Genomic DNA, 15,106 nt, shown 5'->3' on the forward strand with positions numbered 1-15,106 from the left:
CTAGAGTCTGAAAGGGAGTCAATTAGCAAAGCCTGCACTCTGATTTCTGTTTAAAAGTTTAGCTGGATATATACTCTCTGAGAACTACATATTTTGAGTATAGCACTTGGCTAAAAAGATATACACTAAGATTTCTCTTGGAAGTAAAAAAAAAAACTCATATGAGACACTGTAGTTTTCCTGGTTTAAGTGCATATTCTTTGCATGTTTAAATTGTTGCTTATCTACCCCATTCATATTCAGGTTTCATACTTGTGTTGTGGTTACATGTTTCTGTCTCTACTGCTCGAGTGTGAAATTCTTAGTGTATTCATCTCTTGCATTGGCCATTTCCAATGTGTGTTCAGAAAGCACTTCCTTCAGATATCAGCACAGCTGACTTTCTCTCTTCCTTTAGGCTTTGCTCAGATGTCACCTTCTCAGTGAGACCTACCTTGACCACTCTATTTAAGAAGACAGCTCTTATTTCTAGCATGCCCAGTCCTCTTTGCTACTTAGTTTTGCTCTTTTCCTTCATATGCTTATTACCTTCTAACAGACTGTATAATTCACTTATATTTTTTATTATGTTTTAGCTGTCTATATTTACTCCTGCTGCCTTTTAAGGGAGCTTCACAAAAGTAGTATCTTAATTTTGTTCACTGGTATATCCTAAGTACTTAGAATAATGCCAGCATATAGTAAGTGCTCAATAAATAATTATTGAATGAATGAATGAGTATATTTTACTTAGTGTAGTGCCTGGCACTCCGTAAACACTCAATATTTTTTATGACCTAAAAAAAAAAGTAAGAAAAATGTTGGATCAATGGTCTTCAAAGTAAGTCCTGTAACTCTAGTTTCATGGAAACTAGAGTAAGCAAAAGTATCATGACATCTTAGATTGTGTGTTAATCTTAGGAATGTTTTTTCTATATAGTTCTACTTTGAGAAAAAAGAAGAATTGGTTATGCTTCTACAAGCATGGGTTTTTCTTCCCTGTACTTTGCATTTTTTTTCTTAAACCCCCTATTGAATTACTGGCATGTAAAACAAATAAACACACAAAAAAATGGTTTATGGAATATATTTTACATTCTATTTTTAAAATGGACTAGATATGGCTTTATAAATGCCCACTTATTTAGAAATTCCTAATACTAGTATATTAGGAATAAAATTTTATTCAGACTTACAAATTGACAAATGAATAACCAGCTGAAAATAAAAAAGTATTTTTGCAAATTAAAGTATATTATTTTTAATTATAGTAGCAAGATATTTTAACATGAATTTTACTGTTTTAACCTAGTAAACCTGAAGCAAAACAAGATAGTCTTATCTCTTATTTGCTTATTATCTTGGGAGAATATTTAATAGTTTTATTTTCTTTTTCTGATACTAGGAGCAAAATTAAAGTTATGGAATCTTTAGGTTTTGTTTTGATTTTTCACACTGAAATATAAGATTTATGACTTAAAAGTGCTTTAAGATTTAGGTAACAGATCTGATTAACTTCTTAACAGGAAGTTAAAAAGCCTTTCAACGTTTTATAGGCTTTGTGAGAATCCTGTTTGAACCTTGTCACTGACCCTATGCTGAAGGAATGAGCACAGGGAAAACAGACGTTAGCTAATAGACAAATGTATTTATTTTTTCTGGATGTCTGTAGCAATTATAATTTTTCTCCCTTATTATCTTAAGTTGTTAGTGATAGTTTTTAAGCTGAAAGTTATTGCATAATTAAAAAGGTAAATTGCAACTTATTTTTTCCTCACAGGAAAATATAATGACCATAGACTTTGCAGTCTGAAAGCTCTGGGTTTGAGTTAATATACCTATTTGCTTTTTGTCTTTACTGACTTATATTAAACCTATGAGCCTCAGTTTCTATATCTGTAAAATAGGCATGACAGTTACCTCTTAGAATTATTGAGATAATTAAATGTGGTTATTTATTTATTTATTTATTTATTTTTTGTATTTTTCTGAAGCTGGAAACGGGGAGAGACAGTCAGACAGACTCCCGCATGCGCCCGACCGGGATCCACCTGGCACGCCCACCAGGGGCGACACTCTGCCCACCAGGGGGCGATGCTCTGCCCCTCCGGGGCGTCGCTCTGCCGCGACCAGAGCCACTCTAGTGCCTGGGGCAGAGGCCAAGGAGCCATCCCCAGCGCCCGGGCCATCTTTGGTCCAATGGAGCCTTGGCTGCGGGAGGGGAAGAGAGAGACAGAGAGGAAGGAGGGCGGGGTGGAGAAGCAAATGGGTGCTTCTCTTATGTGCCCTGGCCGGGAATCGAACCCGGGTCCCCTGCACGCCAGGCCGACGCTCTACCGCTGAGCCAACCGGCCCTTAAATATGGTTATTTAAAAGTGCCTAGAAATGTGCCTGGCATATAGTAGGCACTAAATTTTAGTTTTCTTCTTTCAATTCCTACTTTAATCATTTTTACTGTTCTGAGGGAATTATTATAGAAAAATAATTACTAGTGCAATATTGCAGCACAATGAAATATCTGACCTGGCTACCTTTTAAAATACAGTTTTAACTTCAGAATTTACTGTACTCAGAATTATAATGTAATGTTATATTTATTCAGACAGTATTTACTAAGTGATCATTGCAGTGATCCTTAGAGAAGACCTGTGGATGTGTCAGTGCAAAGTCAGACTGCCTTGCCTGAGATCACATGCAGTGGTGGTATTTATATAATTTAACAAATGGTTCTCTGCCCTAAGGATCATTTTCAATATAAAACACCAATATATCGAAAGGTAGTTTATTATTTCATGTATTTAATACTTAAATAAGAACAATAAGAGAGGTACACAAAACTAGATTATAAGAAAGAGTTTTAAAATATTAATGAAAAAATATTAAATATTTGACAAAAAACAACAAAACTATAATTTAAGATATTTCCATACTGCTTCTTGATTGGCATCCTCACTTGCAAATTTTTCACCTATGGACAGAATGAACACTACTATGGGTGCTTAGAATATGCTGTTGCACAGATGAGCATTAAAAGAGAGGAAGGAATATAATTTGTGATTTCCATATTGGATGGCTACCCAGCTGCCTACCTTAGAACACTGATCTCAAGTGCTATTTTAACAACTGGTTCGCTGAACTCAACAAAAAATTAGGTATCAGTTCTGCTTAACCAGTGTGAACCAGCTGAATCTCATCACTGGTCACATGACTGGGAAGCAGAAGAGACAAAACATGGACTCTTGCTGTAAGTTTATTACTACTTAGTTCAAAAGTTTCTCATTGGAGCTTCAAGACAAGACTGCTTTTGAGGTAATAACATGGAACAAGTCTTAATATAAAAAGAGACTTTGGGCATAGTTCAGTAAATAAGTACCCTTGGTTTGGGGCCAAGATGGATCTTATCTACAACCACATTACTGTTAGGGAATGGTGCTGTGATTAGATACCAAAGTGGCAGTGTTGCCCTTCAAGTATACTTTGTGTTGCGCGCGCGCACACACACACACACACATACTCCCTTCTTCCTTCAAAGTCCTCTGTTAAACATTTAAATAAAGGGAAAAAATCTTTCCGTAACATACTTCTAAGCCAATTTAGAGGTCATTGAACAGATGTTATATAATACTAATGTTAAATTACCCTGTGTAATAAGAAAATTATAGTACCTAAGTGAAGATAGTAAAGGGAAACCATCCAATGAATTATTCTAGAATTTCAAAATGAAATGATTTCTTCAAAATTAACAGTGGCACCATATGACTTTAGAAAAGTGAGTCTGATAGGAAGAGGGGAAATCAGAGACAAAAGTGAAGCCTTTCTGTGTTTATACGCGGTGGGGCAAAAGTAGGTTCACAATTGTCTGAATGGAAAGTAATACAATAATTCATAAATAATACAAGAACAAACTCTTTCACATACTCCCAATGGTAAACCTACTTTTGCCCCACACTGTATATCCTAATTTTTGGTTATGATGCTAAAGAGCTAATGTTATAGTTTAGCTTTCAATTGTCCAGGAAGCATCTAATTATTAAACGGTGTGGCAAGAAATGTATTAAAATCTAACTTCTTATTGAGTTGTTTCATATAAAACCACAATAGTTGTTTCTAGTTGATACTTCCTTTTGCAATTAGGTACACTTTAAAAGCCTGATTATTTTGAGAACATAGTATGACCAAAGAATAAAAATGTATAAAATTGACAACTTTAAATAAGCACTAGCATTTCTTAAAGAACAAACCTCACTTACAGTTAGGAAACAATATTTATATTTAAGGTTGAAAAGCCAGGATGTAGGAAAATTTTGCTAATTTGGAAGATGACCTTTAAGTGCACCAAAACCAAATAATTTGTAGGCTATGACATAGGGCACATTCCTACAAAATTTGTGTGAATACTGCTTTAGTGGTTCTTGAAAGACAAACAAAGAAAGCTGGAATGAAATCTCTATCCCTCTCCCAAATAAGACGGAGACTAACAAAAGAGTACAGCAGCCCTCTATCAAAGCCTGCCATTAAAACGAGTTAATGAGATGGTTTGTAGTGGAAAATAATCTGTTTTTAAGATTGTTTAGATCAAAAGTAATTTCTAATCTATGAAATAAAGTCTCTTCAATACCCTTCATTCACCAGTAAAGCTTTTATGTTTGTATTTACTTCAATCAGATGTTTTCAATTTTACCTTTTCTCCTTACACAAATACTTGACATGGTTCGTCAATACTGACGAACCAGTTTTATTCTTTTTCTTCAGAAAAGAGAGGTTTTTGAGAGACGGAGAATGAAAAAGAGAGAAACATCTTTGCCTAAACGATTTGCAAGCATCTGTGCTTTAAGCTACTTTTTATGAACACTCCTTAGTAAATGACTCAAGGTAAAAAAGCAGAAAAGCATCCAATGTTAGGAAATTGCAATCCAATACCATGTAATTTAAACCTGCAGTTGCTTCTCTTGTACTAAATGACATACAGATGGGTAGCTTAGTTCTCTCAACTTTGGGAACACAATTGCTCTTTTTGTATGAATGAAAATGTATTAACAAAAATATTTTGGACAGAATTGTTTAATTTTAATTGTACAGATTTTAATTATCCATGCCATTGGGAAGAATAATTTTAACCTAGATATTTTATCGTGTAAAATTTGTAATTAATGATTTTTTGGAAACAAAATCAACAAAGATACAACCCTTCCAACAAATAAAGGAATAAAAACAAAAAATGACGTCTAAGAAGTCTATAGTGAATTGAATAGAATGGGGCCCATCACAGTCAACTGTTTATTTAAGAAAGATCAGTTCTGCATTCAAGCTGTGGAGAGGCTTGTTCTGAGAGGACAAACATTTCTCAGGGAAGCATTTCTGCCTACCTCTTCGAAAATATTAACAGTGTAAGTAGTAGGTGTTTGGATAAAGCCTAGTATAATATGGGGGGTGAGGGAGAGGTCCAGTGAGATGAGAGACCAACACGCCAGCTCTTCCTATGGCTCTTTCCAGGTCAAAGCAGGGCCAGCGTGGGTTGTGTAATGTCAGGAGAGGCGCTGTTTGACAACCCACAGGCCTACTCCAAGGTGCACTTCCTGCCTGCCTCTTGTTCACTCTTTTCCTGCCTTCATATTTTCTCCTAGAGGCTCAACCACTCTATCTTGGTGGCCCTGAATCTGGAAGCTGATATCCTCCTTCAATTCCTCCCTCAGGGTAACAGGTTAGTTAATTTTCTCCTAGTTTAATTCCAGTGAACTTCCATACTATGAACATTCAGTGCCTTAAAAGAAGTAGAAAGCATTTATACTCCTAAATAATATTTCTTTATATTTCAAAAGAAGCTGAGTTTAATATTGAGGAAACTAAGCAAGCTTCCTTTTAGTAATTTCAAAACATGACAAATTTTTGCAGGTAGGGCCATGTGCAAGCCTCTTTCCCCATGTGATGGATGGCAAAGAAAAGCGATTTTACTGCAGCCAGTAAGGTTGCCTTGTCCTGGAGTTATATTTCTTTTCACTCGTTTATGCAGGTAAAATAAAATGCTACATATAAACAGGTGTTGTCTGAACATTTTACTGTAGTTTGTATAGGTTGAAATAAAAGCTTCCATTGTTATTAGAATCACATTAAAATTATTTCACTGTTCAAATACACTTAATCAGTGAAGTGTTCCTAGATATTCTTTGCAAAAAGTAAATGTAGGTCTCTAAAATCACATTCACTTTCTTTCTTCTCTTTGTCTCTCCTCCTCCCTATCTTTATCACCCTTTCTTCAGAACTTCTTGAATCTGCATTAGTGTAAATGCCTTCTCCTGGAGTCTATTAAAAGTTTCTTGCTGCTTGTTTAACATGGTCAGATAATAGTCTTTAAAGAGACATTTGTTTTTAAAAACTCTACAGAACTCACTGAAGTGTCTGACAGAATCACAAAGAACAACAACTCCTAGTTGAGGAAAATAAATCTTTAGGGTTTTTTTTTTTTTAAAAAAAAGGATAGTGTTTAAATGACCCAGAATGCAAATTGAATGATGAAAGGTTCAAGCTACTCACTACTAAGGCCCAAAATTACTGAATGGAGAATTATTGTGTAACATAATATGCCCATCATCTTATTTATACAGTGTAAATTGAGTCATACTTTTAAAATTCATTTAAATAAAAGGATTTCAAGGCACTGGGGGGCACAAAGGATGTACTACCTTCTTGTGTATGTTCAGTGAGTGGTGCTCCCCTGCTGGCAGTTTAGGCTGCGGCACCTTGTCAGTGCTCCAACAAGCGCCTGAATCTTGAAGAACATGTTTTTTTGTGTTTTTAACCAAGAGAAATAATCAGCATCAGCTCAGGTAAGTTTGTGTGTTAGGAACTGATTTGGTCATTGACGAGTGGCTGCAGAAGCTGTGCTGTGGCGGCCAGCCAAAGCAATTATTTAGGATCCAAGCTAAAAGCCTCCTTCTCCCATATCCTTTCTCTTTCCAGGGTCATGTAGGGATAAAAAGAACTGTAAGGTGGTCTTTTCCCAGCAGGAGCTGAGGAAGCGGCTAACACCCCTGCAGTACCATGTCACTCAGGAGAAAGGAACCGAAAGGTAAGGTGAACTATAAGAAAAGTCATTAAGCAAGACTTCACTCCCTCACTGCCCTCTCTGCCTTTGAATCCTCTTCCTTGACATTTAATTTAAAGAATTCTATACTGATTTGCTAATGACTACAAATTAGGATCCTTGAAAAAGGTTTGAAAATGGTATTGTTTAGGTTAAGACTTATGTTTTATTTATTCTTTCCCTCATTTAATGAACACTCTATCTTATGTAAAGTCACAAGGCTTTTATTAAGGGCCTGTTTTTAGTTTACTACAAAATGTGTGGAAGTAATAGTGATTTAGGTACATTTTTTGGGAAGACATCACAGTAAGCAAAACCATGAGGGACATGGCGCTGTGCCAGGATGCTGAAATTTTGAAGGTGGCCATTTTAAGTATAGACGTTTTGGCTGCAAAAAGAAGGTAGCATAATTTAGTTCCTTTTTACCCCACTCCAATTTCTTTTTGAAGCACATGTGGAGAAAGTATTTATTGGCTCATTTGTGGTTGGAATGTCAAAAATTTTCAATAACTGCCCTCACATGGCTTTGGTCCTTGGAAGTTCGCCCTAAGTCCTGAAAAAAGAGTTTGTTCACTTCCAAGACTCTTTTTAGTGAATAAAGTCTCTCTCAGCTGATTCCAGCTCAAAGGTAACTTGCCAAGATCCAACCATTTTGTTGTCTAACTTATACCATGGAGCTTGGCATAAGGCCGTAACTTACCTCTGATCCAAATTTATTAATGATGTAACTTCTTGTTTTCACTCATGAACTGAAAGAGCTCTATACCACACATGGGGTTCTTGTTAATAAGCAACACTCTCTTCCTGTCACAGTGGATACTGTTTACTGAACTTACCAAGTGTTGAATCTCTGACAAAGTTCACCCTCACTACACAACGAGCGAGGGGTGGGCTTCAGTCTCAGCCTAGGAGGACTTCTCCCCGTCCTGTTGTGTACATGACTAGCAAAATGATTTAATGCACACAAACAACTAGAGATTAGGTCATTCTTAAAAATTCTGTTTATAAAAAAATTGGACCTCATAAAGAGGGTGAAAGGATAATAAAAACAAGCTGCAGAGCACATAGACTTTTTGTTGGGCTAGCACAGCTGATTTGTATTAGCTGAATGACCTCCTAGCCTTTAAGATTGTTAACTTAGGAAAATATTCCCTTAAAAGCTGCAATATTCCTTTTCAAACCAAAAAATAAGACTCTTTCCACTTGAAGTCGTTAGATCTTTTTGCATTTTCTGGTATACGCTCTTGGACTACTATAGAGTAGCAGAAATCTTATGTAATAATATATATATATATATATATATATATATATATATATATATATATATATATATATATTTTGTGAATCTGAACTACAGGCATTGTTTTCAAATAGAATTTTTCCCCTGAAGCATTATGTAACTACATGGCTTAATTTTTTTTTTTTTATTTAACCTGCTCTAGTTTGGAGTAGTTATATGCACATTTTATTTATATAGATTTGAAATATATTAGTAATGTTCAGATTTCCATATGTTTGGTCTGTTCTCATTATAGGGCAAAAAGCCCTTGAAAGATTTATTAGAGAAATAAGTTTTAAGCAAATATATTCTATAAGAAATAATGCTAACTTTACTTAATTTTATTTTTAATTCTCTGTTCATTGCTCATCAGTGCCTTCGAAGGAGAATATACACATCACAAAGATCCTGGGATATATAAATGTGTTGTTTGTGAAACTCCATTGTTCAAGTAAGTATGTTAAAAACCTATGGACATGGATATACCACAGATGTCAACAAACGAGTTATTGCTTGTTCATATTAGAATCTTTACATTATTAAATTTTCTTTTTTTTTTTTTGTATTTTTCTGAAGCTGGAAACGGGGAGAGACAGTCAGACAGACTCCCGCATGCGCCCGACCGGGATCCACCCAGCACGCCCACCAGGGGCGAGGCTCTGCCCACCAGGGGGCGATGCTCTGCCCCTCCGGGGCGTTGCTCTGCCACGACCAGAGCCACTCTAGCGCCTGGGGCAGAGGCCAAGGAGCCATCCCCAGCGCCCGGGCCATCTTTGCTCCAATGGAGTCCTGGCTGCGGGAGGGGAAGAGAGAGACAGAGAGGAAGGAGAGGGGGAGGGGTGGAGAAACAAATGGGCACTTCTCCTGTGTGCCCTGGCCGGGAATTGAACCCAGGTCCCCCGCACGCCAGGCCGACGCTCTACCGCTGAGCCAACCGGCCAGGGCCTAAATTTTCTTATTTATATTTCCCTCCCACAAAACAAAAGTAATTGTTGATTTTGCACTATTTGCATCTTTAAAATATCCAACATTAACTTGTTCATTGCAATAAACATGTTGCTTAACAGAGCTACAAAAGAGATTTTGGTAAGCATAAAAATATTTCTGTATTTATTGAATTTTCTATCAGCAAATGATGGTCCTAATTTTATTTATTGGACTATAATGAGAGTTATTCATATGCATCCTTCATATTGAATAATATCCACCAAGTTGGTTATTCTCACTTCGGCAATGAAGGGCAATACCTGTACCGAAAGTGACCTGGGGAATCCTAGCAGATACCTGTGTATCTGTGAGCAAATTACATAATATGAGTTTTAACAGTTTTTGCATTGGTCCAAAATCTTTTTTTTAAAGATCTCAATAGTTTACTATAAAACAGGCAGTGCATATTTTTCTACCAAAATAATTCAGACTGTGTATTCTGGAACTTATGAATCTTATTCAAGAATGGAAAATATTTACCAAAAATTTATCTATCTGGGTAGAGAAAATCCTAGAAGCTCTGTACTTCCCATGGGAATGCTGATTTGGGGGAATAAAAGACAGAAACCTTAATTGACAGTAAATGTCATATATTTAAAACAGAATTACAAATTTCCTAGGGGAAATGAACAAATAAGAATTTAATATATGTAGCATGTGCAACGTAATATCTCTTCATAAATGTTTCCCTTTGAAAACACTTAACACTTACAGATTTTTAAAAGAAATAGCAGGAAACAGTAGTTTCCTTAAAAGTGTTTTTTAAAGTTTAAAACCCTTCTTAACTGGAATAAACCTTTTTGCACATTAGTATTGTTTGAGAATCTGTTCTGATTTCTTAGGTACTTATTCTTCATGTTAAAAAACCAGCTCTTCAAATTGTTACCCATTTCCTTTCAGAAAACACACATCCTTTCTGTTTCAACACCTGTAGCTGGTGTCATAATAGTTGATATAACACTTAAGATAGTTGCTGCACCATGTAAAATTGTTAATATCCCAAATGGTAAAAATTGGCCACATCCCCTTTGCTTTTTACGATTCTCCACCTCTTTTCTTATCATGCGATTCAATAAAGTATGGATATGAGGAAAACTTACTGTTTTAAATAAGAAACAGAACCACTATAAATGAAGGATTTAACCCATGTGAGATTTTGAGTCACAAAAACTAAAAGCAAGAACCTTATCCAAACATAGGTACTGGTGGTGTCAGGGAATTTCACATTTGATGTGATATTGTCTCTATTTCCTTCAGCATTCTTGTTAAGAAAGCTTTTATTTTCTAAGTTTTCACGGAATATGGTTTAATATTGTTATTCTACTTTTTAAAAAATTGTTCTTGCTTGGTTTCCTGTCAATTTTAGGGGGAAAAACACCCCATATCCCTGCTTGAGCCTCTACTGGAGAATGCTAGTTTATTGATTTGGTGTTACTGTCTTTATACTAGAGAACTTTCCCGAGACCACAGGGCATGGATAGTTTTGAGAGAATCAATTTTCTGGTCCTCAGCTTCTGTTTGGACACTTTCCGGAAACTGATGTGTCTGAGAGCATATGTGGTCAGCCACTTCTTCCTTCCCGTCTCCTCTATCATAATCACCCTTCTCCTACTTCACAAAATATGTCATATCTTTCACCCATCCCAAATCTTATTATGATTTATTGTCCCATGGTAAAATCTCTAAGGCATAAAGCAAAACAATAGTATTACTTCTGAAGGAGAGACCTATGAAAGCAAGGCCAAAAAAATTATACACACACACACACACACACACACACACACACACAGAGAGAGAGAGTGAGAGAGAAATATTGAACTGGTGAAAAATTATTGAATTAAGACTCTTATTTATTTATTTATTTATTTAATTTATTTTTCTTAAGTGAGAAGTGAGGAGGCAGAGAGACCAACTCCCGCATGTGCTCCAACCAGAATTCACCCAGCAAGCCTCCTATGGGGCATGCTCTGCCCATCTGGGGCCCTAGCTCTGTTGCTTGGCAACTGAGCTATTTTAGAACCTGAGGCAGGGCCATGGAGCCATCTTCAGTGCCTGGGGCCAACTTGCTTCAATGGAGCCATGGCTGCAGGAGGGGAAAAGAGAGAGATATAGAGAGAAGGAGAAGGGAGGAGTGGAGAAGCAGATGGTAGCTTTTCCTGTGTGCCCTGACCAGGAATTCAACCTGGGACTTCCACACCGTGGCCAACACTCTTCTGCTGAGCCAACTAGCCAGGGCCCTTGTACTCCATCTTGACAAGGCTCTGTCTGCCCGCCTGCTGTGTGTTTATTTATCTTGCCATTTGTTGTCTGTCTGTCTATTTTCTACTAGTTTACTTAAGTGAGATGATTGTCATGAGAACATACATCAATATATTTACATATTCATTCAGATTGAAGAAATGAAAGTCTTTTTTGGAGATAGATAATAAGCCTGATTTGGTTGTTTAGATATGACTGATGGGACTGCCTTTACAAATTAGACTATGTGGTGGCATTCTCCATTTATTAAGTGATCTAAATATATATAAATATATAGCTCTAAGGTTTTAAAAATATTTTAAGCATGTAATCTATATATAAAACCAGAAAATTCATCTTTTTCAATTATTTACATTTTTGCTGAGATAGTTTAGTTGTTACTTTACAATATATGAAGAAGTATATATGAGTTGACACCCAGTCTGGATACAGAAACTACACAGTAATCTGAGCAGGGAAGTTTAATATAAAGAGTTATTTCTTATAACAGAAGATTGTGGTAAACAAGGTATTGTCTAGTATGAAGTAAATGGTAATTGTAAAGAATACAGAAATAGCAAATATAAGAAGTAATCATAACCACTGGGCTGAGATGCAGCTGAAGGAAGTTTCCCTAGCAGTCCCCACTCTCCCTCCCTCTCCTGGGAACTGAGAGCTACGGAGATTATTAGAGAGGGCATGGCCGCACCTTACTGGATAGCAGAGAGGTCATTGTACTGTCATGATAATACAGCTTTCCAGAAATCCACCTTCTGGTATTTGCTGGAAATCTACCCTCTAGGGTGCCGGGGAAAGCACCCTTGGGAGGTGTCTCTCTGAGGCACCCAAATACAAAACTACCAGGGTGGAGTGCCAGGGGAGGCTGCTGCTGACTTCTGGGCACTGAAGCAGCACCTGGCACCAGGGAAGCCACCAGTGCTGAGGGAGCCGGTGCGGAGCAGCAGCATACACTACCAAGGCTGGGGACTGAAGGAGCCGGCTGCGGTGGGAGCGGGGAGGGGAAGCTGTGACACTGGAGGGACTGGGTGCAGGAGCCTGGCACTGGAGGAGCCGCCCACCTTGCCAGGGCCAGGAAGTCCAGAAGGAGCACGTGCTGCCAGAGCCAGATGCTAGAGCCTCCACAAGCTCATAGGAAGCTGGTGAGCAAGCACCCTGAAACCAGGAAGGGAAAACCTATTTCTCCTATATCTTTCTCCCATGCCTTCTACTGACAAAGTCTAATAGCATGTTAATTAATGAGAAAAAAACAAAATACTTAAAGGTCCCTGCTCCATTTTAGCAGAGAAGTCAGGGAATATGAATTTAACAATGTCAATAAATTGACAGATAAGGAAGACTCTGGCACAGAGGAGGTATATATATATATATATTTTTTTTTCTCCCAAAATTCTTCTAAGGGTTCATGAGCAAAAGTGTGAAAATCACTCACTTAGTCTAGTTCAGTGGATTTCAACATTTTTCAACTCGTAGCACACCAGTGAATTATTAAAATTCTGCGGCACACCAAATAATATATTTTTTACTAATTTGACAAAAAATAGGTATAATTAAAAAAATTTTTTTTTATTAAGTGAGAGGCGGGGAGGCAGGGAGGCAGAGAGACAGACTCCTCTATGAGCCCCGACCAGGATCCACCCGACAAAGCCCACTAGGGGGCGATGCTCTGCCCATCTGGGGCCATTTCTCCATGGCTCCACAACCCAGCTATTTCAGCGCCCGAGGCGAGGCCATGACACCATCCTCGGTGTCCAGGACCAAGTTGCTGAACCATTTTAGCCATGGCTGGAGTTGGGGGTGGGGAGAGAAGGGGGAGGAGCGGAGAATCAGATGGTCACTTCTCCTGTGTGCCCTGACTTGGAATCGAACCGGGGGCTTCCCACACGCCAGGCCTACTTTCTACCACTGAGCCACTAGCCAGGGCCAAATAGGTATAATTTTGATTCATTCCCACCTGACGGCTACTGTTGTCATTTTTTAATTTGACAATCTAAGGGTCAAGGGGTCAGTGCCCCTGACTAAATAGTTAAGTATTGTATGTTTTAAATTTTTTTGTGGCACACTGGTTGAAAGTCGCCAGTCTAGTGACTCAGTGGCATTACTATTGGACATCCTCTTGAGATAGCTGGTTTCATACTTTGAACACAGATTGTAGGAAACAATTGAGGTGTGTGTGTGTGGAGTTTTGTTAGCAGGGAGTGAAGGAAGAAAATTAGGCAGAAAATATGAAATAGCAGACAATACGAGAAATAAAAGTGGGAGGGAAAAAGGAAATAAAAGAAAAAAGAAAGAAGTGCTGAACTTGAACATGTATAATCATTAGCTGTATAAAAAAGGTTATTTTCCCAACTGCCATTTCTGTTACTCACACTCACAGTGTGTGTGTGTGTGTGTGCATGTGCATTCACATATTTGTATAATCTTCTTTATTTACTTGACTGATATATATACTTCCTTATAAAAAAGGCCATTCAATTATTCTTATTCCATTTTCTTACTTTACCCTAAATACATTCCTACTCAAGAATATAGTACTTTCTTACTGCTTACCAAGTACAAGAACCTTATTCAGAGACTGCTTATAAACCAAATGTGTAATTTATTCCATGGTTCACATTTTCTTCACATTCACAAATTCTACCAAGCTAGTTTATTTTTCTCATATAGTACTACTTACTTTCAGTTAGTAAATTAACTGACAGAAGTAAGAATGTTCTCTCCTCTGGTTATTTGAACTTCTAAAATTTCATGAAATGAATTTATTGCACATCAGATAAACCAGAGAAGGCACTGGTGAAATAATGTAATTCAAAAAATATACATGACCACTTATATTTTCTTTTGTCTGACACTTTGCCAGGTGTGGTGAAATGAATCTATGAACTATTTTCTCCATAAAGTACTTACAGTTTTGTTGAAATGATAAGAAAGCACAATAAACAATTATAAATGTGGGAAGATAATGTTAGTGTCTATCTGAGTGTGCCTGTTTGAAATGCTTTCATGTATGATAGGAGGTTATGTGATTGCATCAAAGCAGGGCCAGTTTTTGTGAAGGATGTGAGACTTACATTTACCAGGCAGAGAGAGGGTTTAGTTTTTCTCATGTAAGGGATGCCTGATAGAGAATGCTCTATGAGAAGAAGAATTGGAGATAGGATCAAAGGTGGATTTTTAGCCTGACCAGGTGGTGTTGCAGTGGATAGAGCGTTGGACTGGGATGTGGAGGACCCAGGTTCGAGACCCCGAGGTCGCCAGCTTGAGCGCAGGCTCATCTGATTTGAGCAAAGCTCACCAGCTTGGACCCAAGGTCGCTGGCTTGAGCAAGGGATTACTCAGTCTGCTGTAGCCCCACGGTCAAGGCACATATGAGAAAGCAATCAATGAACAACTAAGGTGTCGCAGTGAAAAACTGATGATTGATGCTTCTCATCTCTCTCTGTTCCTGACTGTGTGTCCCTATCTATCCCTCTCTCTGACTTTCTGTCTCTGAAAAAAAAAGTGTATTTTTAAAGGGAATATTT

The 15,106-nt window shown here is 37.5% G+C and overlaps 1 protein-coding gene across 2 annotated transcripts in view; it reads left to right on the forward strand.

The window, feature by feature from the left end:
* MSRB3 (methionine sulfoxide reductase B3) overlaps nucleotides 1-15,106 on the forward strand; it is a 174,091-nt gene that overhangs the window by 45,747 nt on the left and 113,238 nt on the right. For both annotated transcript variants that reach the window (XM_066369042.1, XM_066369043.1), the window contains 2 exons: nucleotides 6,937-7,045; nucleotides 8,713-8,790. In XM_066369042.1, the coding sequence (XP_066225139.1) occupies nucleotides 6,937-7,045; nucleotides 8,713-8,790 (187 nt within the window). The remainder of the gene's footprint in view (nucleotides 1-6,936; nucleotides 7,046-8,712; nucleotides 8,791-15,106) is intronic.

The sequence above is a fragment of the Saccopteryx leptura genome, chromosome 2 (assembly GCF_036850995.1).
Source record: "Saccopteryx leptura isolate mSacLep1 chromosome 2, mSacLep1_pri_phased_curated, whole genome shotgun sequence".
NCBI lineage: Eukaryota > Metazoa > Chordata > Mammalia > Chiroptera > Emballonuridae > Saccopteryx > Saccopteryx leptura.